General features: G+C 45.5%; 2 protein-coding genes across 4 annotated transcripts in view; one reads left to right on the plus strand and one right to left on the minus strand.

Annotated features, from left to right (window-relative positions):
* Window positions 1–24,217, minus strand: part of LOC126522076 (uncharacterized) — a 208,200-nt gene extending 183,983 nt beyond the window's left edge. For both annotated transcript variants that reach the window (XR_011895115.1, XM_072288676.1), the window contains exon 1: window positions 23,775–24,217. The gene's annotated coding sequence lies outside the window, so the exon portion shown is untranslated. The remainder of the gene's footprint in view (window positions 1–23,774) is intronic.
* Window positions 895–21,740, plus strand: LOC126521805 (zinc metalloproteinase nas-25-like). Of its 2 annotated transcripts, none has more exons than XM_072288674.1 (12): window positions 895–1,123; window positions 5,191–5,282; window positions 8,974–9,081; window positions 10,431–10,605; window positions 12,582–12,708; window positions 14,035–14,107; window positions 14,491–14,709; window positions 14,866–15,010; window positions 16,398–16,526; window positions 17,054–17,139; window positions 18,725–18,800; window positions 20,773–21,740. In XM_072288674.1, exons 2-12 carry the CDS (start codon window positions 5,211–5,213, stop codon window positions 21,225–21,227), a joined length of 1,665 nt encoding a protein of 554 aa, XP_072144775.1. In that variant the 5' UTR covers window positions 895–1,123; window positions 5,191–5,210; the 3' UTR covers window positions 21,228–21,740. The 2 variants fall into 2 exon arrangements, with proteins under 2 accessions (XP_072144775.1, XP_050026459.2); XM_050170502.3 differs by having other exon boundaries at window positions 18,676–18,800; window positions 20,773–21,083.
* Window positions 24,218–24,575: the final 358 nt, after the last annotated feature.

The raw sequence follows: 24,575 nt of genomic DNA on the forward strand, positions 1-24,575 counted from the left end.
TATATTTTACCGAATACTAAAATCGGGGACTCGAAGAACCATGCTCACTTATTGTGCTTTACCAAAGTCAACAGACCGGCGGCAAGCTATTTCTGTAGGAAAGTACTCGCATCCTGTGTGCGTGCTTCTGTGCAGTACGTGCCGGGCAGGAATGATCGCGCTCGCTTGCATGTGTGCGTGCGTGCGCGTGCTTTTTTTTTTTATTTATTTTTTGCATTCCGTGCCTTTATTTGAATGGGGCTGCTTCCACGACCGGAGAGCTAACCCTCGACCGCATGATCGGCAGCAAAATGTCATAGGTCCCGAACCGCTGTGGACGTGGGTATTCGACATTTTCATCGAAGGTTAGGTAGCATATGTGTGCTACATAAAACACAAGGCACGCGCAGAAAGCGCTCGCATTAAACTACACCGCCTACTTCATAATCTCCTCTTCAGTCTTTGGCACCGATTCCTTTATCTAGCGCTGTGCGCTTTTGGAAGACGTCGGAGCGCTTGAACTTGATCGTGCCCCGACGAACACCTCAGAGAGCGGCGCCGGCAACTGTGGCCTTATACAACACGCCAGCCTTTTTCCAGCGGACACAAGTTCACTGTGGCATCTGCCGACTGATTCATTCGCACCAACCGAGTTACTATTGCAGAAACCGAGATCCAAGCTCAGGGATAGACGCCGCGGACCAAAGCCAGTGTTTGCTTATGTGACTTGGCGAGAAACCCAGCCGGCTGAGCCAGACAACACCGCGCGCTGACGAGGCGTTAATAAGCGGCGATCTGGCCGCCTGCGCCCTGCGCCTCTTGAACTGCCATACGATATCAGAAATGACGTCAGCCCGAAAGTACAAACGAGTTGCAAGCGAGCGGCCCCTACGGGGCATGAGACGCAACGCCTGTAGTATAGGAGCGGCCATCCGGGCGATAGCGCGTACTTCCTCGTGAGTAAAAGGAAGCAGTAAGCGTTGCATGCGTTGCATACATCCGTTCAAGAGCAGTGAGGCGCCTGGGCCGACACCAATAAACGTGTTTTTCAAGACGGCAGCGCCCGCAGCGCCTCCACAACAAACACAAGCTGCTTGACGAAGCCTCGATTCGCCGGACATAAATCGTCAGGAACTCGTGGAAGGTAAGTCTGGCCTCTCAGCGCTCGCCTATCTGGCGTAAAACGTTATTTCACTCTCTATCGTTCTGTCAACCCGAGGTCTGGGCCTTAAGGAGACGCAGTTTGTGTTATCTTAAGCGCGCGGCTTGAGGCGGCAATTTCGTAAGCCCGAAGAAAGGAAACCGTATGTGATTAGATGTAAAACTGGCCTGCGCTGCTCAACTAACAAACATGGATGTAGTTAATTGTAAGCAGCCCCGGAGATTAATTTGGAAGTGTGCGAGCAAATATAGCTGCGAGAGTAGGAGTATTAGATACGCGTGCGGCCGAAAAGTATCTTACTGGAGAGAAAGGGAGAGAGAGGGAGAGAGGGATGTACACTTTATTTAATATCAATAATGTAGCTGGTGGAGGCCCTCCGTCCAAGTTTTGTCGTTTTGTCAGTTTTGTCGACAGGGTGACAAAAAGGTCGCGTTTCGGTGGGTTTGTCGAATATCGGCAATTTTATCAGGTCCTGCCTTAAGCGCGTCGATTGCTTAAGACTTCGAACGTTCGCGCGTGCTGCTCCCTGTGTATGCGCACGCCATCTCTCTCTCTCTCTATCTCTCTCTCTCTATCTATCTATCTATCTATCTATCTATCTATCTATCTATCTATCTATCTATCTATCTATCTATCTATCTATCTATCTATCTATCTATCTATCTATCTATCTCCCCCCCATTTAGGGTATCCAATTTAATTCTTCATATCCCTTCCCCTAACACGTTAACCAGCCCGTTCCACTGTAGCTAAACTCCCTGTCTTTATCTCTTTTTCTTATATTTAATTGAGTCATATTACGTTCGATATTTTATTTTTTGCTTGTTTTACTGGTGCACTTCGCCAAGTTGTCTTGAGGAGGACCTGCATGCATTCAACACAGAAACAGCATGTGTGCTGCTTTTCAAATTTGTACGAACGATCCGCCGTCGCAACGCAAAAAGCTTTCGTGCAATGCGCATTGGGTGCCCTTTAAAGACGCAACGTGCCAGGCCTGCAGCTTTCTCTCTGCCTGAAGCTCGAAAGCTTGCAGTGTGCGCTGTGCAATATAACAGCACAATTTGTCGAAAAGATGCGCCCTTGTCATAACGCTCCTTACAGTGGAGTTTCTCGGCGACAGCCGCTCCACCTGTAGCGTCGAAAGCGCAACTCTGGCACTTAACCAATTTTAGTCGACAGTTAGTTCTTTATTCTATGAGTCGACGGCGTAGAATCCAGCCGGCGCACGTGTTGTTGTTATGACCGCGTGCGATTCGAAACTTCCGAACCACGTGCGCCACCTTCCCGAAGGTAAACGTTCTCATACCGCTGTCTTACGCTGGAAAATGTGCAAGACTTCGAAAGCTGCCCAGGAAGAAAAGCATGGGGACGGCGGTACTGCTGCATCAAAGACTGTAATGGCCGCGCAAGACTGCACTGCTCTCCGACTCCACAGATTTCCTGGCCGGCCGTGGTTTTGTGCTCGCGCTTCCTTCCTGGAAGACTGCACTGGAAAGTATTGTAGTCAGTAGACTGAAGTTTTTAGTCGTGAAGGAGTCTTGCCGGGAAGCAGACTTACATATTTTTGTAAATTCTTCATATCTTTTAGAGCTATTTATTTTCCTGTACGAAGCGTGCTGCGTGGTGGCTGCAGGTGTTCTTGCTTGCGTGAGTCGCTGAGAGCTTCACGCTGTGCGGCTCTGCTTGGGTTCAGGTTACCGGATACGGTCACCCGAGTCTTGGCGGCCGGAGCGTCCCAAGGTCGTACCGGTGCCTCGACAGTTGTAAACAAAGTACTGCGGCTGCTTGCCAGAACATAGCAGTCTAACAGCCTAACACACTTTTTGTGCAAGTTGTTTAAAAAAAACATTTAGTAATTCGAAAAGATATGGCGCCTATCATCCGTGGCCAATGAGGCTTTGCAAGCGTGTCAAAACAGCACCACGGAAGAACACGTTTTGTCTACGGTAGCTCAAATGGTTGCCCAAGAACACCTACGCCTAACGCTTACTAAGCTCAGCCACGCCTGCACACTCAATTGAGCTGCTTGATCAAAGCATAATATGATAGCTGAGTGTGCTCACGTCCAAAGATACGATGTAGTTGTGTTTGCCTTGCTGGGAGTGACACTTCGCCAGCACATTCACACCGGCGACTTCTTTCACTCTGTGAACGTGCCAGACAGCATAGAGCTTTTCCCCTTTACGACGAATGGCAAGGCGTATCCGACCGTGCAATTATTGGTTTGAAACAACACAGCAAAATTTGCGCCATTTGTTCGTTTCAAAACAAGCATGAACATGCGACCACGTTGGCACATCCGCGTGGGCAGCCTGAGTAGCGTGGTCCGTCAGTGTCAGTTTCGACATAAGGTGCCGCAAGAGGCGCTGACGATCGCTTCACATTCGTTGTCACATTCGTTGAGAGTTTTCGGCCGTCGTGTGGCCGTTACCGCGTTTTAACGTTTTGCAGCTTTGCCTTGTATGAGAAACCTTGTGTCTGCTACTGTATGCATCAACTAGTTGTCTCTCCCCCTACTTGCCTTGTCTTTCTTTCGAATCCCTTTCGCCCGTGCATGGTGACATCCAGGCCTTTCCTTCTTTTTTCTCTCTCTCTCTCTCTTGCCAGGTCGGTGTGAGTGTCACATCAGTACTGATGACCTCGCACTGCTTGAATTTTGGACAGCGCCAAACTGGCAGGCTAAATATTGCTAAACGTGCAAGGCGACTAGAGACTGGAAGGCTCCAAACCCGCTCTTTGCGACCCCTTTTCTCTGTCTGGCGAGAGTGCGATCGTCGCATTGAAGTCGGTTTGAGGCGACGGCTGCGAAGCCCACGCGCCGGCTCGCTTAGGACGCGACAATGACAATGCAAGGTGGAAGACGACAGTCAACGCCGATACCTCGGAAGGATTGTGTTATCTTCTCCAGCGTCGCAATAAAGGTGCTTCTGTTCTAAAAAAGGCCAGTGGTATCAATCGGCGGGCCGTCTACTTTGCTGGGGCATACACATAGTACTCGTAGTATCAGCTGGTCCATGTGGTCTATAGACGGGATGCCGCAGGCGGCGGTTGCGTCAAGCGCGCTCTGCACGGAAAATGTTTCGACAAAAATAGCACCGGGAAAGGCTTCTGAGGAGACATTCTAAGCCTTCTGTCAAATCATGCTTTCAGAAAAATCTTAACCGTGAATAGTCGTCAATATCGCTATGTCTATTGCGTCAAGTGACGCAATACGCCTGGGCAAAAGCTGGTAGCGCTCCAGAAGCTTTCTCCAACAATTTAATAGATGTCGGAATGTATACTAGCCGGATATATGTATGAAATTGCGTTCCATTGCCTAAAAGCAGCACCAGCAAGGTTAGTTTAATCATCTCAGGCCGATGAACTCAAGGTAGCTGTCCCTCCAGCCGCGATAAATAATGAGACAATCAGCACAGTGAGTCACCACGCATCAGCGGGGAAGAGTACATCGCCGAAATTAGCATAGAATCACCCAACGTATGAGATAAATCCGTCGATCGTTACGTAATGTCATCAGAGAACGCAGTGAAAAAAAAAAAACTGATACGACATTGCAAGTCTAAGATGACTCACGTGCGATGGTATATAGGTTGGCAAAAGAAACAATGAAAGCGCAAATGGTCGTAATATAGCGTAATTCAACAAAGAGAACCGTGTTGGCGATAAAATTCCAAGTTTTGCCATATCTCAGTCCATCCGTGCGTTGTGAAACGACTGATAAAGCGAGGCGTCTTGACAGTTACGAGTTCAACCCGTTTCCATGCGACTACAGCACGCCTTGTGGCTGCGACGCAAAGGACCTTCGTTATCACACCTTGTAGCTCGAACGCGCCTCTTGATATGCAATTCGCAGCCTGTCTTTGGTGTTTCACTGCATGTATAGCAAAAAAGAGGGGCATACGAAGGTGCTGTGCTACGCGCAGCGGCAAGAACGCCTACGTGTTCAACATGTGTATTCTGCTTTAAAGAAAAATTGAGGTGTAGCAGCTGGGGGTATAAGTGTGCACGCTTGAACTGTTTCGTGCTTTATTCTTTATTCTTCTCTCGAGGTATTCCCCGCCGTTAGAAGATGGAATTCCTGATCACATTTGCTTTTGTCGTGGTTATCAGCCTTGTTTCAAGCGCACCTGTCGAAAACAACGTAAGTCCTTAATGTTGGAACTTTCTCATTGCGATAGAGCTAAGCTCTATCGTGTGTGTGTGTGTGTGCGTGCGTGCGTGCGTGTGCGTGTGCGTGTGCGTTGCGTGCGCGTGCGCGTGCGTGTGCGTGTGTGTGTGTGTGTGTGTGTGTGTGTGTGTGTGTGTGTGTGTGTGTGTGAGAGAGAGAGAGAGATTTACAGTGTTGCCTTTTCTAGTGCGTACGAATTGCCTCGTATTCCACAGTTGTTTACCAGTTGATGATTGAAATCAAGTTCAGTTCAAAAAAAAATATAGCAGCGTTACGTATACAAGTGATAAAAATTACACCAGGAGATCTCAAAGTGTAGGAAAAACTGACACGCTGATCGACCTTCTTTGGTTATAAAGATAGGGTAACTATAAGGAAAAAGAGCAAGCAGTAACAAAAGTCCGGACTTGTGGATTGCAATTTAAGTTGTTACTCTCTGCACATGTAATAACGGGAGAAGTACGTTAGATCTAACAAAACTAACTCGTTTCTTTTACAAAATTGCTAATAGTAAGCTGTAATCAAAGTACAGACATGATGTGAATAAGCATGTAAATAATAAGCACAAACAAGGATCATGAACTTTACATAGCATAGATAACTGAATTAATTGTCAAAACATTACAGGTGGTCAACTCCCTGACGAAATATGGCTTGAATGTGCGTGCTAAATAAATGAACTTTAAGTTATTATTGCTTTACCAACGGTAATGAATTGCATATTGATAAGCGTAAATAAACAGGGCTGTAAATTTGCCGTATATTAAGTGCTTGCTCTATAGTTGCTCCAGACATTCGTGATATTGTTTTCCAGGTCATTGAACATATTTAGCACGGCGAGTAAAAAGCATCACGCCAGCTGAATTTCTACTCGAGCGTATAAGCGTTGCGATTTAGAGTAAATCTCGAAATCGTTGCGACATTAAGGTTCATTCACCTCTTCTAACAGTGAAAGGCCTGTGTTTGTCTCCCGCACGCGCACATCCTATCGGTAAGAACGGAAACGCAAAGACCGCAGCACTCAATAGGTCACAGACTTATACAAGGTAACGCGTAACTTAATTACGGAGCATCAAAATGTGAAGAATATAATTATATACAACAGCCCTGCAATTTGTAACAAAGCCTGAGGCACACTGCTAACTGTATCAACAGTCCAGAAGAAAAAAAAAACTTCTATTTGTCGTATGTAGTCTTAACCGTGTTTCATTTTTGAGCCAGCTGTACCTTTTGACCTTGTTGCTCGTTGATCGGTTCGCCGACTGCTTCGTACGGAATTCAGCCCTCTAATATGTACACTTGCCGGTCTTTCCCATTTCCGTTGTTCGAGCGTGCATCCCACTGACATATCCTTTGTTGAATATTGGCATACACTATGTTGAATGCATGTCATCGCTTCGTGCTTTCTGTGTACAAGTGAAACTCGTGGGCTGCTATTATACGGTTCTTGTGAAGCTTAGTACATCGAATGGCGCATCCTGGCCACGTACTACATGCATGGCATATAGTGTCAGTAGAATAATATTTTTTTTTTCTTCTAAACACAAGCTTCATCTGAAGAATCCATTCACAGTTCGCACATTAAAGGTGCCGCCGGGTTGCTCTGCTGGGCATTGCGAAATTCCGACGTATTGCCCCATTCGTCATCTTGTCGGTTGCGATTGGCTCACAGGGTTGCTACGGCCATCTCTGATTTGCTCAAAACGCCAACATGGCGGAATTTCACAGTGTTTAGTATAGCATTCCCGCTTATATATAGTTAGCAGGGGAAGCAAGCTCATCTTGAAACTAGCGCCGGCATCGGGCATTTATTTTTCTAGTTGGCGTGCCCTTTTCGTCCACGAGAATCGATTCGACTCGATAGACTCGTGACCAAATGCGCCAGCACATGTGTCAGTACATGATTTTTCAACCCTGGTCCCGTCATACCTGACATATATCGCACGTGGTGGAGGGATCGTACGACTATGCATATCGAGGCAGCTGTAAGAGACGGCGTGTGTTATTTACAGTCCCATGGAACCTTTTAGTGATATCTCGCCGTCCGCATGCTGTATCGTTATCTTGAGTGTTCTGCCAAGCACGCCTGCGAACTCCGCCGTCGTCGGCGTAAGCGGAAGTGGGACGTCAGTTCTACAAGAACGATCACCTCAAAGTCAAGAACTCCCTTCAACCTAAAAACCAGATACCCACAGAGTTTCCTATACAAAAAAATTACTACAGGGAACTCGGGCACTGCGATTGCTCAGCTGCCATGAAAATGATGGGTAGTATACAAGGACTGGGCCTAAGGTCGTCTGTGCTTCTCTCTTCACATATTCATGTGGCTTTATTCATTACGACTGATCTTTCGAGATTTCCAATAAAGCTTTCTTGATGACAGCTTAAGAGCGCAAGAAAATGCATTCGCATGCAGGCACGCACTTACACACGTGTGAGCGCGTGCGTGTATATGAGTGTATAGATAGAAACTTTAATTACACGCTATAGAGATGTTAGCCTGACTTGGTACTAGGCTTGCTACCCCAGTGTGCACGCGAGTGTGTTCTTGCGGTCTTAAGCTGTTACCAAGGTGGATTACCAACTAGCCAAGCTACAAATTCTTCTAGGTTGCGATAAATGCTATTTTTCTAAACGCATGAAGGCAACAGGTCTCGCGCACATGTATATTCGTTGTGAATCTTTGCAGTTACGCTGCAATATTTTGTTGAATATGGTCAATTTGCAAAGTCACAACGCAGCTTCAAGCCAGCGGGACCAATTTCAGGCAAACCCATGGATTGCTATATACTTGAAGTTGCCTTATACACTAGCGCCAGAGTTGCTCATTTGTGTTGAAAACTATACGAAAATATGCAGTCGAGACTTGGTTTTCTTCTATTAATGAAATGAATGTAAAAAAGGGGACTTAACAATATAGAGCGGTCACAGCTACTCATTCTTGTTTGGGTAAACAAATAGCAAAAAGTGAAGCATATAAAAAGAGAAACAAAAAATTATTGCGCGCACAAAACGAGCAATTGCTGTGAGACGTGCGAGAGCGCCCACTCTTATACGAAAAGAAATAACTTAAGTAAAGATGTGAGAACTCTAAATTGTTGGTGCTTCTCTTTTTTTCATTTAAGAAGTTGTTGAATCCGTATGTATACCGTATACTACTGTTCGATACTGACCAAGAATAGCCGGATAAACAGGGGATGAAGACAAAAAGCAGAACACGAGTACCACGACATAGAAACACAACACAACACGTGTCGAGTTATTTTCTCGTCCCTCGTTTATCGCACCATTCTTCGTGAGTATGGAATACCATCTCTCCCAGCATTTAGCACTACTGTTCGCTATCGCTCCTGTGTTCCGATCTTAAGCTCTCAGAAAAGACAAAAAAAAAATAAGAGCGAACAAAGTTTACGAAGCATTTATCTCATACGAACAGAAACAGGACTAAAATGGCCTCCCCTCGTCATGCCATGCGTAAACGCGGTTTCATTGCACCAGCTGGTACTCGCGTGTTCAAGACGACAGAGCTAATTGTCAAAACGCTGACCGCCTACCAGCTTGCCATATATAGCTGTAGTACAAGCAAAGCTATCGAACTGCTGCAAAATAAAGGTCGTTCAACGTATTAGTATATCAATATTACAGTAGTCTCAATCTTTTACAGGTCACAGAATTTCCTGACAGTGTCGAAGACGCAGCAAACAGCACCGCAGCTAACAATGTGCCCGAAATAACGATCTTCAGAATAGACAAACGGAGCGACAAGGAAAAGGTGAGGATACATGTCTGCCAAAAGTACGTCATCTCTGACTTTGTACAACACCTATTGCACTGCATGCTGGTTTGTAACGCACGGCTTACCTTGGCTGTTACCTTTAAAGGTGACCACCGACTTTTAAACGAGATACCCTTTGTATTGTGCACAACATAGCTTCAACGTTTGTTCTCCTTAATGACAAGATGTGGCACATAGTAAAGCCTAAACCAGGTTTCAAATGGAGGTTGCACCACGTGCCACCATTTCAAACTGAAGATGATGTGGGATCTTGAATAATAGATCTTGAATAATAATGGATCTTGAATAATAAAAACGTGGGGCCGTGTGCAGGTGCGTGAGCTGTGACCGCATGCGGCTGTTCGCGGCAGCACAGCTCACGCAAAAAAAAAGAAAACACACACACACACACAAACGCGTATCGATGGTGTCATGACTTGGCATATTGTACTCCGCACATCCATTAAAAAAAAAACGTTACGGAGGCAGAAGAGCAAAGAGAGCGTGCAGCTCGCGCACTTCATTTGCATTTCGTAACGTGAACGCAGCGCCGACTTTTGTGCCCACTTTCCTGAAGCGTAGGAGCCCCACATGCCTGTGTGCAGTATAACTCGGTAACTGCAGTCTGCCTCAGCGAAATGGTCAAGCTTGCAGACAAACGCGGTCGAATGCACAGCGCGATTTGTTTCCACACACAGCTTGCAGGTGTCCTCAGCTCGATGGCAATCTGCCACACGGTCGCGCATTCCTGGCCCATGAATATGCTCTGCAGCCTTTGTCAAAGGTACGACTGTCGCTGTCCGAGGCCCTGCCGCTTATTTATTTATTTATTTATTTATTTATTTATTTATTTATTTATTTATTTATTTATTTATTTATGAAATAATTGAATAATAAAATGAACGTTTTGCGTTATTGAAGGGCAAGAAATATATATATATATATATTTCTGTTTACTTTTTGTTGCTGTAGATGCACGTTCTGTTGAGGTGTAAGAGAATATTATGCATAATTTCTGCAAGGGAACTGCAAGCCTGGATACTTGGTACGGCGCCGGCGGTCGCCGGAGACACGGCATTTTGAATTAGGGCTTACTGCATGGCGTACACATTAAAGATAGCGCATCAGTGTGTAGCAAGCCTTTCTCTCTTTACTTACCATTTTCCTATGCTCCCTCTTATTTCATTTATTGTCTTTAAAAGTGTCTATTTGCTCTGTAGTGCCGTTATGAAGTTTGAGAACGAGCCTTAAATGTTCCTTTCTTTCTCTCCTTTAGCTCCCTTCTCTCTATCTTTCCAGAGCTTTTACTACCTTCGTGCATATATTCCTTCTTAATCTGTTCGCAGTTTCTTGAAGCAATCAGAAGCGCGAGGAAACTGTGGAACGGCGACTACATGTACCAGCGGGACATTCGCATTACCAGGGCGCAGTTGGAGCACATCTACGGGGTGGACACCACTAAAGACGAGACGTTCTATGCGTGGCCGAACGCAACGGTGCCATTCGTGATCGGAAGAAAAGGTACGAAGGGCACCCGCTGACTAGAATGTTATTAGGCGACGGTATCATTTGTATTTTTGAGACTTTCTTCTACAGAACTGTGGAGTCATTTAACTTGTATATTATATGTAGCGTGTGTTTCTTACGTCTTAGTGTGACTGTGAAAACGTTGCTTGACAAGTCCTGATGCTTGCATGAAAAGGTTATTTCTGTAATCTTCTGTAATTTCTCTAATCGTCTGTAATCTTGTACCCTGTATGTTGTAAGCTAGACCCAGTCAAGAGCTAAGGAGTAGCCGGCGTTTTAGATTGTGCGTAAACATCTCCTTATATCATAGGTATAAAAAAAAAAGTGTGCACGGGCCACGTTCACGGTGGTTTCGTTTTTCGGAAACTGTTCTTCGTAATTCGGGGCGTCTTCGCTATATACCGCACGCGTCCTTATGGACAGCAATCGCGCGCGAAGTACGACGCGAATCCAGCCAACGAGTAGAAGTCATTTGATTACACCGAATAAATCAATCCGTTTATTGCAGAGGTACATTGGTTCACTGGCGTTGAAAAGAGGGAAAGCAAAAGAGGAAGAAACGCAGCGAGGTTAGACCGAAATATGTAATAAGATATTGATGAGGGCTAATTGGTTCATACTTAGCACTGAGGTTAAACAGCGCGAAAAAGACGAGGACACAAGGAAACAAATACCACAGACAAGCGCTGACTGCCAACTGGAAGTTTATTTGAAATTCACCGGACATGTATACCTTTTTCAGCATAGGCATGCGCATTTGCAGATGTTTTTGCGACTGGTGTGCGCATGCCTATGCTAAAAAAGGTATAAATGTCCGGTGAATTTCAAATAAACTTCCAGTTGGCAGTCAGCGCTTGTCTGTGGTATTTGTTTCCTTGTGTACTCGTCTTTTTCGCGCTGTTTAACCTCCGTTCGAAATATATAAGGCCGGTTGGTTTCCCAGCGTTGGGAGAGAAGGTAGGGCATGAGATAGGAAGCAAAAAAAAAAGATAAGAATAGTACATTCACGCACTAGGCACACGTATGAGCATTCGCTACAGAGACATAGAAAGGCTCATAGCCTAATAGTCTATATAAGGAAGCGCGGCAGCTGTTAGCATACCGTGACCAGGTTATCAAGGTATGCTACGAATGGTCTACAATATAGTGGCCGCATCGCGGAGGATGGCCCTCTGCTCATCATACAAAGGGCAGTGACATAATATGTGTTCAGTGGTTTCTTCTAACCGCAACGTGTTCTCGAGACACTGCCAGCCGTTGCGACAAGAATAACTCTTGGTCGACGCGACTCCGGGCAACTGCCTGCACGGTCAGTTGACCTGGCAAAGTTGAAGTGAGCGCAACCTAGCGTCGGTTAAAGCATCGCTATAAGTTGTGTGCTTTATAACACGGACAAGAGCATCCTGCATTTTTGTCTACTTGCTCCAAATTGTATGTACATAGCGTCATGTGACGACGCAGTGGGTATACAAGTGGCGTTCAGGTCGTCTCCTTTGTCCAGCACTCTAACTCTTAAACGAACATTGCATGATTTGCCTCTAAATGTGACCATATCACTTGCCCATTTCGTTGTGCGTGATGCCAGGAGTAACATGAGTTGAAGTCGTCTAGCCAAATCTAAAACACAGAAGAGCATTTAGAGCGCGCGTGCGTGCGTGCGTGCGTGCGTGCGTGTGCGCGCGCGTGTGTGTGTGTGTGTGTGTGTGTGTGTGTGTGTGTGTGTGTGTGTGTGTGTGTGTGTGTGTGTGTGTGTGTGTGTGTGTGTGTGTGTGTGTGTGTGTGTGTGTGTGTGTGTGTGTGTGTGTGTGTGTGTGTGTGTGTGTGTGTGTGCGCGTGCGTGCGTGCGTGCGTGCGTGTGCGTGCGTGCGTGTGCGTGTGTGCGTGCGTGTGTGTGTGTGTTTCAAATCAGCAGCACTTGTCTACGGAGCTTCGGCAATTCTTCATCTCTCGTTATCTTGTTTTGTCTTCAGTTCGTGGCTTTGCGCGAGAAATTCGCGACGCAATGCGGCAGTGGGAACAAGAAACCTGCGTCCGCTTCATTGAGATAACACAGGAGGCCGGCAACATAGACCACGTTCGCTTCGTGCAGTCTCGCTGGTGAGTCATTTCGGCAACAGCTTGCGCAACACTAGCGACAACTTGCAACACCAAGTAGAAAACAGAAGAATGGCGGGCTTTCTGCCTGAACGACTTTTAATAACACGGGCTGTCAGAGGCTGGGAAGACAAATGACAAACCACGCGCTTCCGCACAAACTGAAAGGTCCCGAGCTTTCAAGAAAAGGCAAGACATCGCTGTACGATGCGTGATATATGTTGTTGAATCATGCGCAACATGATTAAGAGGAGCCATCAGTAAAGTCGGGGCGAAATTCAATTATAGTGAAAGTAACTCCCCAGCGTGGACTACACAAAGGCTTGTTGGACGGACAACAAGGGCTTGTTGGACAACAAGGGCTTGTTGGACAACAAAGAGCACACTATAGGAAAGCGGTCCTGTCTTAGTGTTGAAAAAAATAAGTTGTTTCTTGACTGAGTTCGAAGTGGCAATACATATTACGAAAACGCAGTCTGTCAGTCAGTCGTTCGTTATCCTGTCCCTTAAGCGTCGGAATTGGAGCCGACGGCTGCAAAACCTTCGATTATTCAATAAGCTGTCATCATACAAACTTTAGTACCACTCCGGAATTCTGAATATTAAAGGACGTCGCACAAAATTGGCATTCCCCTTGTGAAAATGCCTATGTCAAGAATTCCAAACAGTTCCCTGCCGGTGCGAAGCAAAATGCATATGACTGATTGCAGCCACATGCTGGATCACCCTGCAGTATATTAGACAGCAACGTCAGCGGACGCTTATAAGGGTTGAAAAAAAAATTCTGCTCTCGTTAGGCCAGGGAAGAAAGATGCTCGTTAGTGTACAAAAAACGGCTACTAACTTAGTCGCGATCACCGAGGGTAAACTACGCATCACTACTTGTTGCTCGGATAGTTGCTTCGTACTTATCATGTGAAGAAACGACCAGACAGGAAAAAGCGTCACTCGCAACAAAGTTGTGCAGCTAAACTTTGCAGCGAGTTACCGCTCATTTCTTTCCGGTGGTTTCTTCATGTGGTTACGCGTCTTTTACACCATGATATATTACGCAGCAGGAATGAAAACAAGGCGAAATATTTATTTAGTGAACAAATGGTACGTGCGGAACCAAGGTTGACGCTGCCGAGAAAGCGGGACATGTTAACAGGACGGGGTAAACAGGACGTGCCTTTGTTGAATACTTCACAGCAACTATAGTTCTCGTACTTTACGGGTGCCGGCGCTTGCATTGGGCCGTTGTCTCACTTTCTCATAGTATCTTAGCAGCTGCAAGATTCTAAAGGAGAACACAGTAACAGTCCGATCCATTTTTTTTTTTTCTTGAAGGGCTTATTCCTACCTGGGAAAGCAAGGAGGGTCACAGAAGGTTGGAATACCTAGCATCTATTTTCCCGACACGGTGAGTTCGACGTTAGGTTTCGTACGCACTGTCAAGGCACCGAGTACCCGTCAGTGAAGAGAATATGGCCAAGGCATCCTTCTCTATTTGTTAGAGAAAAATTATCCTATCAACGTCAACAAGGGGCGCTTTATATTTATAGCAACCCCTTTTATCTAACGAAAGATATTCTACAGAGCATGCTTACGTAAGTAATGTCAAGCTTTAATAAATCGTGAATAGAAGCCACTACGCTTAACACGTCGTTACTATTCTGCTTGAAAGCGCAATAAAAACAATTTTTAAGTCCACCTAGAGCGACAGGTTGTGAGACAAATCTCACTGTCACGCATATCATTCATTCATTCATTCATTCATTCATTCATTCATTCATTCCGGCACAGCACTACGCTCACCTCCTCGGTCACGCCATCGGCTTGCGCCACACGCATGCCGACAGTAGCCGTGACACTTTCTACTTCGTGGCCTGGGACTCAGTACCGAACCGGTACCGGTACAACTTTGACCACGAGAGTCCCGCCTACGGATCGCGTACCAAGATATCGGCCCTGGAGTCTGAGTTTGAGTTCGACTGGAGCTCCGTCATGGCCGACGAGAGCGAGGTGCGTGCTCTTTGACCGAACTCGTCGGTACCTTTCTGGGCCTCTACCCTTATTAATCTCATTGCTAGAACGCGTTTTCTGGTTGCCTTGTCCAGTGTGCATTTAGTCGCACGGCGTTCGCTGAGGTTAAGTTTCTTTCTCGAAACCGTAACGCAGAGCGTAGAGGGCGACGTGGACTTCATGTTACAAGACCGAAGGGTGGTGTATCCGGCGGACCCGTTCTACCTGTACCGTACGACGTCGACAGAACGCGCCTCTTTTCTTGAATACAAGAAGGTCAATCAACTCTACAAATGCAACGGTACGTCTCAAGCGCACGTGTTAGATGACTACGTAACACAATGCAATAAACCTATAGGCATATATACTTCTATTGGCTTGTTACGACCCTCTTCTCCTACAGAGAAAACGCTTATGCATGGACGCAGGCGCCTTCTCAGTGGCCTTCAAGAGCAAGTAAATCATAGTTTGCCGTCCACAAACAGATCTTCATTACATCAACACCAATTCTTCATATTATGCAGCACTTGCTAACGTTGGCAATGAGCAAACTAAGATGGGCGCTCGCGTTTCGAAATGGTGCAGTGCGCAGCCATGATTTTGAGTAATAACTAAGAACGCTGAGCCTAGGAATAAGGAAAACAAATTACGGGGTTTTACGTGCCAAAACCAGGATCTCATCTTGAGGCAAGTCTTAGTTGGGGACTACAGATTAATTTTGACCATCTGGTGTTCCTTGCCGCGCACCTAAATCTAAGTATACACGAGCGTTAGGAATAACGAGGAGAGAGAGAGAGAAGAAGGAAGTCACAAGCGGAAGGCATGGAGGTTAACCAGCTTGAACCCGGTAGGCTACCCTGCACTGGTGAAGGAGAAACGGGATCGAAAATGTGAAGGAAGAGAGAAGCTCACGCTTTACACTGTGCACTTGCAGTCAAGCGTTCACCGTCAACGACAAGCGGTCATGGAGGCTGGTGCTCTTCAAGAACTATCGTTTCATGGCTTTATACATCGCAGATGCAGTAGGCCACGGTCCAAAGATTTCCTCTTCTGCGAAAGCCCTGCCGTCCAAGTGCCCTAAAGCGTTTCGAAGTGCGATCCTCACACCTTCGTATGTTGGGCAGTCACACAGGAGAAGCTTGATTAAGGCCCGTACATGGTTCAAGAAGCACGTGAACGCGCTGTTCGTAATACACATTTTGCATTGGCCCATTCTTGGCTTTACTTCTAATAAATATTTCTACCCATCGCGGAGGCAAATTAGGTTTCGAGTTCTCCTTCTGTAGGTTCCGGCTGTCACGGGATCAATACCCGTCAATGGTCAGGAATAGTTCGGAGCCACCACGCCCCCTCCCCCCCCCCTCCCCTTTTTTTCCCACTGCATCATGGTGGAGTCTAGAAGCCGGCGTGTTGCTTTGACACGTTAAAAGCCATACACCGAAAACCATCAATAAACCGTTCTAGAGAGGGGGACCGAGAAAGATAATTTCATTGAAGGAAGGCAGAGAGGTTAAATATAGACGATACACCCTAGTCGTTGGGAAGGGAATGGTAGAAGCGAAAGAAAGAAAGATTGTAACCATGGGTACATATTTGTGTTTAGGGACCACTGACAAATTGAAACATCCATCAATAACCATGCATACAAGGTCGCGATCACTGTCATGCATATATTCATGTACGCGCAGAGAGATGCCCGAACGCAAACAGCAGCCGATGCCAGCACGGTGGCTACGTGGGACCCAAGTGCAGCTGCGTGTGCCCGCCCGGTGCAGTCGGCGATCACTGCGAGCACAGGACGACCAATGCCAAGGCCGGTCAGTTCATTAGTCTTTGATCTCCGACTCCAGTACGGTACTCAAATATCCGGTCTCTAGGAGCCTCATCTCTTGGCAACTACAACAGGGATATCTGCTCAGCCGTGGAGGAATTCATAGTTGTTTCAAAACGTTTTCCTTAAGTTTTTCAAACATTATTTTTATCCGTTTCCACATGACACTATAACCAGTTTTTGTACCACCAAAATCTTCCTAATACCATCCAAATCTTGGCCAATCCCCCGCACTGGGTACGCGCCATCGAAGAAGGAAATCCAATCCAATCCAATCCAATGGTGATCGTGTGTATGAGAAGAAGATGCAAAAGTTGGCTGAATTGAAGGCTGCGCTAATGGCTGTGACGACGCGAGAAATATATGATGAGTGCGCTTAGGTCGATGTTACTGCGTAGGAGCTCCGCTCCAACGAAAGCATGAGAATTCAGCTGGACCGACGCTTTGTCTGAGATTTCTGAGAGGCCATCATAACTGTATGGCATGAATTCACGGATGCCCTCTTCTTTCCAGGCATCTGCGGAGAAGTGCTCCAAGAGAACAAGACCGTTCACTTCGTTTCGCGGCCTTCGAGTTACCATTGCACATGGTGGATCAGGGTAACCAATGACCATGTTTTTTATCTTCCCTTCACTCGAAAGTTACTATTGATATTCACTTTGCGTTTATTTGTTTTGTGAAGTCTCGGGAATAATCGCCACTGGTCAACGAAGACGTTTTTCTGCTGTTCCAGACTTCTCGCAATTGCAAGCGTGTTCGACTACAGCTTGTACTAGATAGCACAAAGCCCGATTCCGGGACGTCAATCTAGTGGATTGGAAGCCAATATGACGCGGTAGTAAGCGACTACCAGCGCCTAAAGAGAGTTTGTGCTTTCGCCAACTCGCGCTTTTATGTGAAAATATGGGGCCACTAGCATAACGTCAAGACTGCCAGATTCCGGTCATACAGCACTACCTAGAAGGTACTTTGGTCGGATACGCCTGCGAGCATGACGGTTATTCTTATTTTTTGTTAATACGCGGTATTTAAGAGATGCTGGTGCCTTTAGGCAGCACCGGCTACTCCTTTGCCTCATAGAACAATTATATACTAAATATGACGTCACCAGCCGGCACTTAACACGATACTTGCCCAGTCATAACGCAGCCATCCCGCACATTTTATGCGCACCTGTTAATATGTTCTTTATAACGATGTTCTTGGGGCCTCCGAAATCATTCGTTGTAACCGCCCCTTCGTTGTAAAGGTCGCGAACCGCACCACTCACAGTAGAGCCAGGACAGAATAATTCCTTCGTTATACATGTAATTTCGTTGTAGACGCGTTCGACTGTGTGTGGATATATGTGCAGAGAGCTCGTGCGGTAGGTTGCCGTCGTTTAAACGTATTCATTAGAGCACATGCTCCTCCCCTCTTGATTATCGTCATTTGTGGCGGGTCTTGCGTGTTCGCGGGACTGGGCGCAGTGTTATCGGACTATTCGGTATACAAAAATGGTAACCTAAGCATACCGGGAAGGTCCTGTAATAGACCCTGTTCCAGTGCTGTCTCACGGCATTCAGTTTTCTGCATTTGTTCTGGCAACGTAAAGTGGATCAACGAAAGGTCAAGCAAGGCTATGGTGCAGAAAAATGCAATATTCAGTGTTACATAGGTCCTTTTATTCGATATCGTCTTTAGAGCCTGATTTTGTGGGATACCATTTTCAATGCGCAAAAGTGTTGTATGCATGCAGCCCAATATTTCCAGTCATCCTTACAGAACCGATAATAAATCCTTATCTGGAGCGCATCCTTTCCGCGAGATGCAGAAGCTAACGCATTTGGGCTGGTCGGTTCATAAGTTGGGCAGAAACAGCGCAAAAGATCAGCATGTTAAAGAGAGAGAGAGAAAAAAAAAACTTATTTTTACGCCAGCGTCCGGCGCTCAGCACGTTAAAGAGGGACAGACAACGGCGACACGGCAGCGTCATTGTCTGTCCCTTTCTTAAGCGCCCTGTTCGTTTGCTCTGTTTCTGCTCGAGTCATTTCCGTGAGAATTATAAGAATGACATGCGAGACGATCGGACTGCGCAGGAGTTCCGAATTAACGAAGTCTGTATGGTTTTGTACACTCATGCAACCTGTCAACAGGCGCCAAAGGGAGAGCAAGTAAGCGTCACGTTTGCCGACTTCTCCGCAGACAACTCCACCCACAGCGTCGGCACTTGTGACCTGTACTTCGAGCTCAGAAACCGCGACCTCTACAAAGGGGAGAGGTGAGCTGAGTGTAACAGCGAAACTCATTTTAACACTAATATGAACAGGGGTGATTGTAGATCGCAGGGAGAGGCCTTCGTCCTGCAGGGGACATAAAATCGGATGATGATGATGATGATGATGATGATGATGATGATGATGATGATGATGTACCTGCATGCCTTCCTCATTTAGGATGCTCATACTCCCGACAAGATCCTAGCGCCTTTATTTTTTTAATTTTAGTTCTCTCCTCAACTCCTCCTCCGATAATTTCATCCCCTTCAGGGTAGCATGTAGATACAGTGCAGCAAAACACTCTTTAATAAATACCTATCTTTTCCGAGAACGTTAAAGCAAAGCGGAGCAACTATTTATGTTCCCGCAAACACTGCTATCAGAGCTAAACAAACTTATGTGTTGTAACAAAATATTACAAGCCTTCGAAATACGTCACCTGGTTTTTTTTTTTTTTTGCATTTTCTAACAGAGTATAACTTTTCTTAGCCTCCAGTCATTTTGGCGAGTTTGGAAAAGTTCGATGAATTCCCGCTGCCTATGTATTACCATGTATAGGTACTGGAAATAAAAAGAGAAAATACTTTCTCATGCTAAGGAAAGTGAGAACAAACGCATAAAATACAATTTTAAGCAATGTATGTAAGCAAAAGAACTCTTATTGTGCGGATCCTTAATTAGGTCACGTGACGGTACACAGTCATTTGTTTGCGCTGTTTCACCGTCAAGCGAAGCCACATGCCATTTATGCACCACTTTCAGAGCATAACTATATATATATATATATATATATATATATATATATATATATATATATATATATATATATATATGGAATAAAAGCACGCTTGTTTCCGTCAATGCGACACACGATCTTCTCATTCCTCTAGATTTATTTATTTACAGAATACTGCAGGTTCGAAAGAGGGCCCAAGCAGGAGGGGCAAAAGTACACAAAAAATATATCAAAGCAACGAGTACAAATATTAGCACATAACAAGATCACAAACCTAGCAACAAGAAGCAGTAATAAACGTAAGAGCAGAAAAATTAAAAGGGAAAAGGCACGAACCGTACAAATATTGGCAAATAGTAACATCAAGTTCAAGGACCATGGAGCGTAGCAATCAACACAATTATGTATAATTTTGTTTACGCACTTGACACTCAACAAAATTGCCAAGTGTGTCGCACACACAGATACGAAAAAAAAAACATTTTACGAAGCCGTTACTGCAGCTGACGAGATACAGGATAATCGAACACAAGAAAACTAATAAGTGTAGGTATAAATTCGCAGTACATTAATGTCAGTGATGTCAAAGACTTATATGTTCTAAAAAATCTGCGTTAGATAACTGAGAACGGTAGTTCAATGTTCCAATCTGTTATGGTGCGTGGAAAGAACGAATATTTGAAAAGATTAGTTCGGGTGTAATAGGGTGTTAAAGAGTCAGCGTGATGATGCCGTGTTCTACGTGCTGTAATTGGTTTCAAATAAGGGTCTGGGTTTATAGACAGATTCTTTCTGAGCGAAAACTGAAATTTTAGTCTTTGTATGTTTCTTCGTAATTGAAGAGTCTGAATGCTGTCTTGTGTCATTAGACTAGAGGGAGAGTCACTTGTACGGTATTTAGAATAGATGAATCTGACAGCTTTATGCTGTATCATTTCAAGAGTATCGACGTTAATTTTTGTATAGGGGCCCCAGACAGACAATGCTGGCGTATTAGAGTTTAGGTCGAATTAGTTATGTATAAGCCGTTAAGGTAGTACTAGGAGGTGTATCTTTTAACTTACGTCTGATAAAGCAAATTTTCCTGAACGAAGAGTTACATACGTTAGAAATGCGAGTACTCCAGCTGAGTTTGTTGGTTACTGTGGTTCCCAGCTACTTGTGCTCGCAGATTAATCCAAATACATGTTCTGAACTGTATACTGTCCCTTTAATTAAGCCGCTTCATTTCTTTACAGGTACTGCTGGTACGAGCTACCGCTGGATGTACCCCTGTACGCGAAGGGGAGAGATTTTCTCGTCGACTACTTCGGCTCTAAGGACGCGAACTTTAATTTCACCCTCACAGCGTCAGTGTACACGTGAACATGCGTCGACGCCTAATGTCCGAAAACAGTGGACCTTTCTAAGCAAGAAGGCGACGGACATTTCTGTGCACTTCTTTATTTATTTTTCTCACTTCCAAGAGCGTGAAGATTTGTTGCATTGTTGTTGTTCTTGTTGCTTTTTTTTTGTATGGTACCAAAGAAAAAGAACTTCAACTCGCCCAGCATCAGCAACAAAGTTGTGCTTCACTGTGTGGCCTGAAGTACGTCCGCGGCGTAAAATGCACCAGCGCACGCTGGCTCTCCATCTCGTATTTACTACGGATTCAAGTGTCACCACTAGCCATAGGTCTTGCTATGGCAGTTAGACCGGAACTCGCGACGCTACCGGCCGACGCTGCAGTTAAGTATAGAACGACTTCCCATGCATCTAAAAGCAGGGCAATGCCATGTTTCACGGTATACGCGCTTTTCTCAACAAATTTATTGTCCCTGTCTTTCCAAAGAAGGATCGCCATGCGCCGTCATGACCGCCTCGTCGATGTGTCTCTTTCCTGACCTGTATGTACTATCGCTGCCAGCAGTTTCTAACAGTGCCCCATCTCGCGGTTTCAATATTGCTGTTGTGAGCGGCAGCACAAAGCTATCGCTGATACACCGGGACTCGGAGGGTAGAAAAGATATTTAAAAATGTACAGTATAGAAGAAAAAAAAAATCAGCCCTTCCACTCTGTGAAGAAGGACGCGCAGCGAAGCTGTGGTTTTATCTCAATCGACGTATCTATGTATGTATAGGTACTACGCTCAACACCTGTCCGGCCCATATCAGAGCCCCATAGAAACTGCCGATAAGGCCGCCTACAGGTGACTATGCCGTAACCACAATACACAATGCCCACTGGTAGTAACAGTGGGTATAGGACGCAGGTGGCCGTTAAACCGAGTCTCAACGCGAGCGACAATATGCATTGACCGGGGCGCAGTCTAAAGGAGTGCACGAAACAAAATACGTTTGTTTGTAATTTGCGATTCAGCACAATTCCTAGTTAATTGGCTTAATGAAGGTTGGAAGCGCTAGAGCTTTATTCCAGAGGAAAAACATGGGGCTGTGCGTTTCCCTCCCGTATAGGAGTCCATGTATTGACAGCAGACAGGAATTCCACAATATTTACAACCTTACTGCGAACTACGTAATTACGAAAAGTAGGTGAAACTTCGCGTAATGTTAGAGGCGTCTTAGCGTCTAATTGTCATTTAATATCTTTCGGGATATTTTTGACAAAACAAGCGTTACAGCCGTTTCCTGTAACCGTACTCCCTCCGTAGACGGTCATGTATTGACAGCCGACGTGAATTCTGTAACGTTCACAACTTCACTGTGAACTATTTATGACAGGTAAATGAAACTCGGCGTAATGATAGAGTCGTCTTAGCGGCCAATTTCAGTTATTTTTTTCCAAGATGCCTACATTAGATTGAGAGCTACAGAGCATTCGCGAGAAACTGGAGATGAAATCTTTTCGTGTCTATGCGACGCGTAGACGGATGGACATCGACCACCGCCGGAGGGTAGCCATATGCAGCTTCGCTGTAACAAGTCACACGAAGAGGGCGTAGACCGAACAGCCGCATTAGGCGGAAAGATGTCAAGAAGAATAAACAACGATCTACCAAAACAGGGATGGTATAACGTATTTAGCGACTCCTTCTACTCGATTCTGTGCCACGCTCAACATCCACCGTTCACGACGGGCTCATCCAGTTCATAACGTGGGCGGAACGCCGCTATGACCACTGACGAAGCGCGAAAAAGCATGATATTCGCATGGAATGTCTCATAGTTTTCACGTGTCGTCACAGGGACAGCTTCTCACCCGAACGTGGCGGCGACGATGACGCCATCGCAACATATATTATCACGCGCAAGTTGTTGTGCTTTTCGACAGTGACAGACTTTTACCGGATTATCCCTGTTATCGATTTGTCGATCAGTGCAAGATTTGGCGCTGTCACGTTGTCATCTCTCTCTTGTACACGAAAGTTCTCGACATGATATACGAGTATATAGCATACCAATATAGCGACGATGACGTCAATGCAAACCATCTAATCCCGGTGTCCGTCTTGATGCATTTATTGCAATATATCAGATAACCACGGCGGGCGATTACACGTTTCAATACGCCTCTACAAAGACTAAGTTATTTATATCCATCAAATACTTTCAACTTTGAACTTGTGCCCCACAGGAAAGCACGCGTACGCGATTTTTGTCATTACACGTGACCAAACACTTTTTTTAATAAGATAGCATGAAGAACGCTCCATTCGAGATAATTACAGGTACAATATAGGTAGAGGACCCGCTCTAAGCGGACAGCCCCAAAGTAGCGACGATGCGTACCAGCAAATCATCAGCAACGCACGCTTTCAAGTTTCTTCGAACATGCTTGACATCTTCGTCCATCGGTTTCGTTTCGTTTCTATTATGATATACCGATAAGGACGGTAGGAAAATATACATGAGGGTTGGCTAACCTGAATATTTGTTGCACGCATGTATAAGACGAGTCAACAGATACCTTTCAAAGACGAATACAAAACGCACGAAGGGAACAAATCCAGAGGTGCTAGCACAAACACATGCGTGACAGGTACTGAAGCAAAAGCTGCACTTGCAAGGCCATATTCTTTTCTGATGCAATGGTCCACAGTCCTACTTGTAATACCTGCTGTAGTAATGAAACGAGCGCACCTGCTTAATATCTGTTCACGTTACAGCAGAGGCAAGAGCATTGTGCGCCGGGCGTTAGGGGCTGGACAGCCGTCCACAGCAAAACATGTTGTAAATAATGTAAGAAGGGGCATTAGGATATGCTGTATGGTTTCTAGAATGCCAGAAATGACACTCTTACCGTGAGCGGAGGCCACGAAAGTCCGGTGGGAGACGCCCCTTCGAAGTTCCCGCATCAACTAGCTTCCCGTGACGTCATGAATTTCGACGGCGCCGCCTGCCGTCTCCTTAGTTAATCCTGGATAATGATAGTTTACGCTGCATTCTAAGTGAATCGAAGGCTAGACCGAGGAAGTTTGGGGAGCTTTTCCTGGCTCTGAAACGGCCCGAGTGCGAGTAAATGCTCTGGAGTTCGTGTCGAGGTCATATTGACGTAACGGCGCTGAAGTTTCTGCGTGAGATTAGGAAAAGCGAGATATTTTTTTTAGAAAGTTTTAGAATAGGGGCCCCAATATTTTGGGGCCCCAAAGAGCTTTGCGGATGTTAGCGTTGGGGCACGCAGGAGTGAAGAGTTTTAGAATAGGGATTTGCGTTTGCAGATAGCGTCTTGCGCTAACAGCGCCACTACGGCGTCTAAGAAAAACGATTAAAAATAATTAAATAAAATATACCATCTTATGATATGAATAGTAATTTTGACTTGCGTGTATTCGCGTTTAATTACAATTTAGAGGTTATTCTTCAAGCAGCAAACAATTAGTTGTGCTTAGTTTGGAGCAACAAAACCAACTTTACGTGCCTTCACCAGCCAAGCTTAGCCGTGTTAGGCCTACGAGCCATAAAATCCACACTCGAATTCGGAATCAGCGACATCTAATGAATCAATCTTCACAACAGACGCTAGTTGAGAGAAAGCGATAACTGCAGTCACTTCTCCTAGCTTGCGAACTTCACGCATTACCGCGAATCGAACCCAGTTTGG

This window comes from Dermacentor andersoni, chromosome 6 (genome assembly GCF_023375885.2).
Source record: "Dermacentor andersoni chromosome 6, qqDerAnde1_hic_scaffold, whole genome shotgun sequence".
NCBI classification, from domain to species: Eukaryota; Metazoa; Arthropoda; class Arachnida; order Ixodida; family Ixodidae; genus Dermacentor; species Dermacentor andersoni.